General features: G+C 31.5%; 1 protein-coding gene across 1 annotated transcript in view; it reads right to left on the reverse strand.

Annotated features, from left to right (window-relative positions):
* Positions 1-5,477: 5,477 nt before the first annotated feature.
* Positions 5,478-8,641, reverse strand: part of LOC108903260 (methionine--tRNA ligase, mitochondrial) — a 37,838-nt gene continuing 34,674 nt past the window's right edge. The window contains exon 7 of the mRNA XM_018705369.1: positions 5,478-5,928. Within this exon, the coding sequence (XP_018560885.1) occupies positions 5,534-5,928 (395 nt within the window). The 3' untranslated portion in view covers positions 5,478-5,533. The remainder of the gene's footprint in view (positions 5,929-8,641) is intronic.

Genomic DNA, 8,641 nt, shown 5'->3' on the forward strand with positions numbered 1-8,641 from the left:
TCATATTTTCTTGCTTTGCAGAACTGCATAAATTGAAACTATATCGATGCTTTCTTCGTTCAACATATTATTTGAAGAGAATTTTTGCTGGAGCACATTATAAGCACATTTCAGTTAAAACTTTTTCTTTATATTCGGTTTGATATTAAATGACATTTTATTTTGAGGATGGGGGAAATAATTAACTAAATCACACAAAAATTCAAGAAATCAATCAATAATGTCAATACATAACATTTACTTCAAAGTTTGTTTACATCATTTTGTACCGGTATACCCGTGTACCATCATTCATTTTAAAGGTATTTGCTTCAACTAACTTCATCTGCCTTTTACACATCAGCGCGATTGACCTCTCTTTCTAGGGCCAGTCCATAGTTTACTATAGGTCTATGGTTTAACTTCTAATTTTGTCATTAGCTGTCTAATGACAAATTAATATTTGTATTTGCATTATTAACTTCTTTTAGCTGTAATTTCGTGATTTCATAATTTAAAAAATTCGACAAGGTAATTGGCTATTATTTATTGAATTTTCATTTGAAATCAGAGTGCAACAGAAAATACTTCACTTTATGTCCGTGTCAAGACTACCAAATTTTCGTCAAATGTTTGATCAAAATAGTTTGAAGACGTCATTTTGACGTCACGACGAGTTTGATCAAACCATAGACTTGACAGTATGGACGAAGCCAAAGCCGACTATCTGTGCATTGTAACTGTTGCAACATGAACTGCAAAAGCGGCAGTGATTTGCCCTCAGTCACATGACCTATGATAAAATCGCACGACATTGATTTAAAAAGAAACTCTATTTCTGATTAAGAAATTGACTTTTTTTGGTAGTAACACAACAATTAAAAGAATTACTATCAAATCTATATGTAAAATACGCAATAACACCACCTAATGGATGTAACAAATCGCCTGCAAATGTCCCGTCACGACGCAAGACTAGTTTTATCTCACTTTACCTTTTGGCCAATTACCCTCTCTCTCTTTCTATCCATCCATACTATACTAGCATAAAACTAATGAAACTCTTTTTTATCAATGGTTACTTGTTAATTAAATTAAAGACAGGCAGAAAATATAATATTCGAAAAAATAAACTCGTAGCTTTTGGGGCCATTCTTAAGAGTAACTTCAATTTTTTTTTGCTATTATTGTTTCACCAAATAAATGAGTTTCTTCAAAATAGTTTGATGGTATGAAAGTTAATTTAGATATCATCAAACTATGTTGATCAAACAAAAATGGAAATGTGATACTCTGAAACGGACCTTACAAGAATAAAAAATTAAGTCCATAGCAGAAACCTTAAATTAACTGATGTAGATAGTAGATATATTTGATAAATTTTAACATGTGTTTTAAACCATTCAAAATTAAAGTCCTACCTACTTGGCATTCAAGTCATTGATATGAAAAGTCAAGCAACGCTGATCGCGGTTAATGCTTGGAAGGGTGACCATCCAGAGAAGACTCGCGATGCTCGTCCACCTTTAGTGGCCTGTGTATCGGTGTATTCACAGAAGCTATACAAATTTAGGTGAGATTTGTATAGGAAGACATAACATCCCTCGGAAAGGATGTGAAACCATTGGTCCCTTGTCTAAATATTGTCAGGCATAGATCCCTACCCCATGACAAAGTTCGGTTAAAATTTCCAGATTGGGGGTTGATCGTCTCCTGGCGTCAGTGTTTAGCGTAGTAGAAGAAATAGGCCGGTGTAAAATAACCCAAAAGCATAAGCTATAGAGCTAGATGATAAACAGATGTCTACGCTTTCTTTTTTGAACATTATTAAAAAAAATTAACCTAATTTTATGTAGAAATCTAAATGTATAACAAATGATCTAATTAAATTATTTAACCAAATTTTAATGCTGGATAAATGTCACAAATCAACAAAAAAACGCTCCATTTTCTCCAAATTTGATAAGTAGCTTTAACTGTTGATTATTGACAAACGTATACACATGCCACAAATTTGCTATAATCTAATGATATTGTGGGAAACCAGTGTAAGGAAACAAGAAAGAAAAACAGAATTATTTTTGTTAATTTATGTCTTTGAATCCGCTTGTTTGATCGCATTTATACCCCATACAAACAAAAGCCTAACGCGACCTTATATAGAAATTTACCCTCAGAAACCTTAAAATAACTTATTGTGATGAAAAAAATTCTGATATACGGAAAAATAAGAGAATATTAATCCAACCCGCCAAATTTTTGCAAATTAATGTTTAAATTAACCTTACATAGATATTACTAATTTATGAAATAAATAAACAACCACATATAAAAAAAACAAATCCATACAGTTCAATTCATATGTGCAAAAACATAATGCCTCTATATTTTTATTTATTACCGACCTAAATTTAGTGCAACTTATTTTCAATTAAACGTAAACTAAAAATGTACATTTTCCATATTTTTTAAATGAAAATATAAATTTTTCTCAATATGTGATTCTACTGCTCTAGGAAAAAGTTTACTATTACAGCGTATAACAAAGATCGCTATTTTTTAATATTTACAAATATGTACATTATTGTTTACTTGTTTTATTTTTTTATAGCAATCAATTTATCCTTTTTTGCAATATAATTATAATACTCTTCTGTAATATCTTATGCCATAGTTGCTGTTTGATTTGATTTATTTTCTCTCTTTTTAATAAAATTATGTTTCTTGGATAACGTAAAATAAAAGAATTAAAAATATACCTATGTATTAAAAAATAAATGACGGTAGTAATTTTATTACAAACATTTTTTGTCGTGATCTAAAATAAAAAGTGATATTCCAGTAATTAATATATCATTTACAAATTTTCCCATCTTCAGAATAAAAATTATATCATTATAATAACATTATTACTTTCATTTTATGCGGAACAATTTCTCCGCCACTGCTCGCACACGCAGTAGTCGTCACACCGATCGAAGCCGAACTAAGTGCAATCGACCAGGCGTATTGTGAAGTTCACGCGCCTAAGAAAACACTAGAAACCTTAACTGGTTGACTTTATTTCAGATCAATCTAACGTCGCTTGCTAGATAAATACTTGACTGAATCTCAGGTTGAACAATAGAAGGTCGAATCAATTTCGTTACCCAATAACACTTGGCGTTTCCAAACCAAACATTCTGACGGACCCTACTGGCTATTGTAAATAATAATTGATCTCGGACGGTTTCTTGCAAAAATAATATTTTTTTATTAATATCCTTTAATTTCATGGCGAAGCAAATTTTGTCAAAATAAAGTACCATAAAAGTAGTAATTGAACTTAATTTAATTTTCTTATCTTTTTAATGTTTGCCGCTATCTTATCAACTAAATAATAATCACGAAAAATTTATAAATCTATATCTCAAACGACAATACATTTAAGTAGACAGTAAATATCACGTACAAATTGTAAAATTGATAAAACTATTTGTTTTATTATTAGCGCACTGTAAAAAAATCGGTGTGAGCAATAAAGCATTTTATTAATTTTACTCATTTGTGAAAATATTTGAACTAAAACTGAGTACTTTCACGCAAACATAGGTACTCGTTAAATAAATTCTTCAGATAAACTTGTATTTGGTACACTTAATAGTAAACGTCCTCATTATTGACCCCCACCCAATTCTATGGTTGTCGTGCGTTGTCTTTGTCTATTCCCATCGTCCCCAATAGGTCATCTATCTGTTGGCTTGGTGTATGGCGTGTGGTGCTAGACTAGACAAGTGGCCTGATTGCAATAATTAAAAACAATAATATATTGAGTCTCGATTAATATTTGGTTAAATAAACGGATAGTTAGATTGTTATCTATACTTTTAAACGTGTTTGCAACGTACAATGTAGGTTATAGCAATCTATTCGTCTAAGTAAAAAATTACCCAATAATAGTTAAATTTAAATCACATTAAAGAAAAAGTCAACTCTTAATTAGAGTTCAACTCAGAAGAGATGAAAAATCACTCACTTGATAGCGAAACTCGGATATGAGTAAAATTCACTCACTTCTGTTGCAATAGTTTCACTTATAAAATTTTAGTTGTACTCATACTATTAGAGTGAAAATTTCACTCAATCGGGTGTGAACAGAAATTGATACATTATTGAGTGAAATTGAGTGAATTTAGATACTAAACCAATTGTTTTAATAGGAATGCATACATATATATTACCTTCTTGGATATGATAAAATATCAACATTTTTGTTCATCTTTTAAGTTTTTCATAATGTTGGAACTGATAATACAAAACTGAATCAAAAACCATATAAACATATTTTTTGGTCCTTCAAGCCGGATACAAAAAGCGTTTGCACAATTCATCTGTTCAGTATAATTTTGTCTTCCCTTTCTCTATATATAGCAGTCTTTTTCATAAACGGCCTATCGTTAAAGGAGTTTATTTGCAGCAACATCACTTTCCAAACTTTTGCGCCATCACACAAAGGGGCATCCTGAAAACAACTCCTCCCTTCTCCGCACACCCTTTTCATTAAACTTAAGACACAGGGTTTAAATAAACAAAAAAATACGATTGTAAAACATTATTTATAAAATTTCAAACAACTACATATCTGTAAAAATGTGTTGGATCTCGCAAAATGTAAATACATTGTGTACCTCAAATTCTCTTCTACAACTACAGAATGCTATTGTAAAAATAAATGTTTTATACCCCTTACTCGATGTGATCTGTCTGAATGTAAATAAAAATAAATATTATAATAAACTACTATTGATCTCTGAGATATTTGATTTTATTACTGTACAGGGTGATTCACAACTTATCAAAAAAAATTGGGAATAGATGTTTTATGAAAAATGGAGTCAAATATCGTAAACAAAATTTGTAAAATCCATATAGTTTGCAAGAAAAAAAATATTGAAGTTGTAGTATATACAACCCTTACATCGCTGGACTACTGTAGAGTCTAGTGTCATTCTCGTTGTACGCTGTACATAATGCGCTCTCTCTCTCCACGTGGCCCCACATGATTCTGAATACAGAAATGCCATTTTAGTATTAACGTTTTGCGATAGTGTTTACATTAGTTTTTCAAGTGTCAAAAATGGCTTACGTATATCAACTTGAGTTGATGAATTGGTGAAGCAAGACCACATTTGTGTTATAATGAAGTATTTGTGTTATGGCGAAGCAAGACAACACTTGTGTTAGTGTGTTTTCAAGACGGTGAGCAAAATTTTGTATATTTTTACATCATTTTCGAACTGCACTTTTTGATCTTTTTTTACAAAATTGTATTTGTAAGTCTCCTGTACATTAAAAAAATCTTTTTTGGATAAGTTCTGAGTCACCCTGTATATTGTTCTACAGGGTTCTACTTACGAATATAAAATAATTTTCGTTTTACGTATTTTTATTTGTTTTAAATTAATGGGATCTCGAACTTCTCCCACAATTTTTTCTATAACTACCCACAAATAAATTGAGAAAATAAAATCAAACTTTATTTTTCAGAACACTTACATCAAGAAAAGGAAAACATTCATTTGTTAGCCTTGGCCCTCTTGTCTCCGTCCGACAAAATCCTTTTAAATAAAACAATTTTTTCGAGCCCCAACTTTCTCTCTTTAAATTCTCTATTCGTCCAAGAAAAATCTTTTACGTCCTCGAAATGCCTCTGGTGCTTCTCGACGTTTATTTTATCCAACAAATCGCCGGAAATATTCGGAATGATGGGTTGCAATAAAATAGCGGCCACTCTCAGCGTTTCCATGGTGAGATGAAGGACTACGTCCAACTCTTTCGAGGTCTGTGGATTTTTTTTCAGTTCCCACGGCTTTAAAGTTTCAAAAAATAGGTTGGCAGAGTGTAGTGTAGAGATGATCGAGTCAGCCACCCGGTAGAAGTTGAAATCTTCGTAGTGCCCTCTACAAACATCTGAAATTGTTTTTGAACAAAACTATTAGAAAACATTACATGAGAATGCAATGTATGGAAAATATGGTCGATGAAGGCCAGAAATAAGAAAATTTGAAAGGAATATGAAAGGATAACACCGTAGGAAAGCACGTGAGGAAACTTATTTACAACTTTTAGGAAGTAATGGGATGTACAAGGATGTACGGGCATTTATAAGGAAGTAAAGGGTAACTGTTTTATAATAGGAAAAGTACTTTGTTCAGGCTAATGGAGACAAACAATTACGGTATACAGGGTGCCCGCAAATTTCACCGACAACGTTTGACTGCATATTCACGACAATAAATACGATCTACGAAAAAAAAAGATATATAAAAAATTTTAGGTTTATGAATTACGGGCCTTCAAAGTTGTCAAAAATACACTTCTTGGCTCATTTTCGATAACATTAAGAGTTTCTTTCACTTTTTTCTTTTTAAACTAATCATAATCTCGTATCTTCTGTTAATCGAAGCGTACATAGTATGGTGTGGTGTTCGACGATTCGGGAATCTTTCACTGTACAGGGTGGTTGATTTTCGATAGTTTTATAGGGTACAGCCAAAACGGTGATGGATACAAAAAATCTGATATCGATGTCCCGTCCTCTTTTTTTGAGTTTACTTCGCTGGTCCCAAAAGATCTTGGCTAACTTGATTAGTTTTAGATATACAGGGTTTTTTTGAAAAATGGCCCATTTACATTAACCTCTCTATCTCCGTTGTCATTCAATTTAGAAGAAAAAAGTGTGCGCATTATTTGTTCTATTTTTTATTAGGAAGCCAGTGGCGTACTCAGATTTTTTACAAATCGCACAGTTTTTCCGATATTACATAAACATAGGTTTTTTTAAATAGAACACCCTGTATTTGGCCATCCCGTTGAATAGAATTTTTTTTTACCTTTTCAGCCATATATAATAATAGATACTTTTTATTTGCCTAAATGAAGAAAAATGCAAAAATGTATAGATATTTTTTCAGTTGCCCATGAGATTTATTTAGTATTGGTTTCTTCGTTTTCTATTATTATTTTTATATTAAGCACCGAACTTAGACTAAAAAATTACAAGAAAAAATAAATTAGATTATCCATTTATCTTTATTTAATAGGTTTAATTATAGGTACACTTATAACTATTAAACATAAACTAAACAAAAATAGCAAATATAAAATGAGAAAAACAACAATAAAACAAAAATGATATAACAAAGTCAGTAATATATAACATAAGTCAGTAATACATAACTGACAACGTTTGGCAATGGAGCGGGTTGCATTGTAAATGTGGATATTTGACACCCGCTGAATATAGTTTTCAAAATGTTCCCTTAGCTCCTCGACATTATTAGCTTTATACTTATAAATTTTGTCTTTAAGATCCCCCCAAAAATAAAAGTCTATAAGGGTTAGGTCTGGTGACCTAGGCGGCCACCTGTTTGGTCTGTACGTGCCAATCCAATTGTCCCCGAAATTATGATTTAATAATTCTCTAACTATGTGGGAATTATGTGGAGGCGCACCATCATGCTGAAAGAACATATTATATCGTTGAGCTAGTGGCATATCGTCCAGCGGTTCAATAATATTTTCTTGTATAATTTTCATATCTCTGAGCGTTAAGGTTTTCATCATACATTTCATAAGTTAACAGTCTATTGTGGAAGAGAGCTACCCATACATGAAAACCAAACTGCCCTTATAGAATTCTGGCCACAGTTTGGTGAGGATTCACATCTGACCAATAACGCGCATTATGCCGGTTGAATATACCTTCGCTGCTTATAAAAGCCTCGTCTGTCCAAATAACATTTTGAAAAAAATTGGGGTATACCTACATGAGTTTGCTGCAAAAACCATTGGCATTAAATGACGCGTCTCTCTTCATCTCCTGGATGCAAATAGTGGACTTTTCTTATAGTATATGGTTGAAACTTGTGTTTTTTTTTTAAATTCTCAATACTTCTCAATGCAATTTACCAATTCCTATCGTCCTTTGAATTTCTCTGCTGAATACATTGGGATTTGCGACAACAAAATCTAAAGTATTGATTTCATCATTTTCTCTATTCTGTATATTATAAGATTTAGCTCTCGGTTTTTTAAATGAACCAAACTCAAACAAGTTATCATAGAGTGCTAAAAATTCTCTTTTCTGGCTGATGACGCTCTGGGTATCTCTCCAAATATAAGTTTAAAGCTGTGTCACTATTTTTTTTCACTCTCAATGTAACACTCCAACATTTGAACTTTGTGAAGATTTTCGTACACCATTTTTATACCTTTCAAAATTAAAACCAAGTAATAGACGTTTAACAAGCTTTCAATCAGTCAAAAATAAACTAACTGTCAATATTAAACAACAAAAGACGAATAAATAAATAAAATGGCCAACCGAAAAAATATCTATATACATTTTTGCATTTTTCTTCATTTAGGCAAATAAAAAGTATATATTATTATATATGGCTGAAAAAGTAAAAAAAATGCTATTCAACGGGATGGCCAAAATAGATTTAAAAAAACCTATGTTTATGTAATATCGGAAAAACTGTACGATTTGTAAAAAATCTGAGTACGCCACTGGCTTCCTAATAAAAAATAGAACAAATAATGTGCACACTTTTTTCTTCTAAATTGAATGACAACGGAGATAGAGAGGTTAATGTAAATGGGCCATTTTTCAAAAAAA

This window comes from Anoplophora glabripennis, unplaced genomic scaffold, assembly GCF_000390285.2.
Source record: "Anoplophora glabripennis isolate ALB-LARVAE unplaced genomic scaffold, Agla_2.0 scaffold12, whole genome shotgun sequence".
Classification (NCBI taxonomy): domain Eukaryota; kingdom Metazoa; phylum Arthropoda; class Insecta; order Coleoptera; family Cerambycidae; genus Anoplophora; species Anoplophora glabripennis.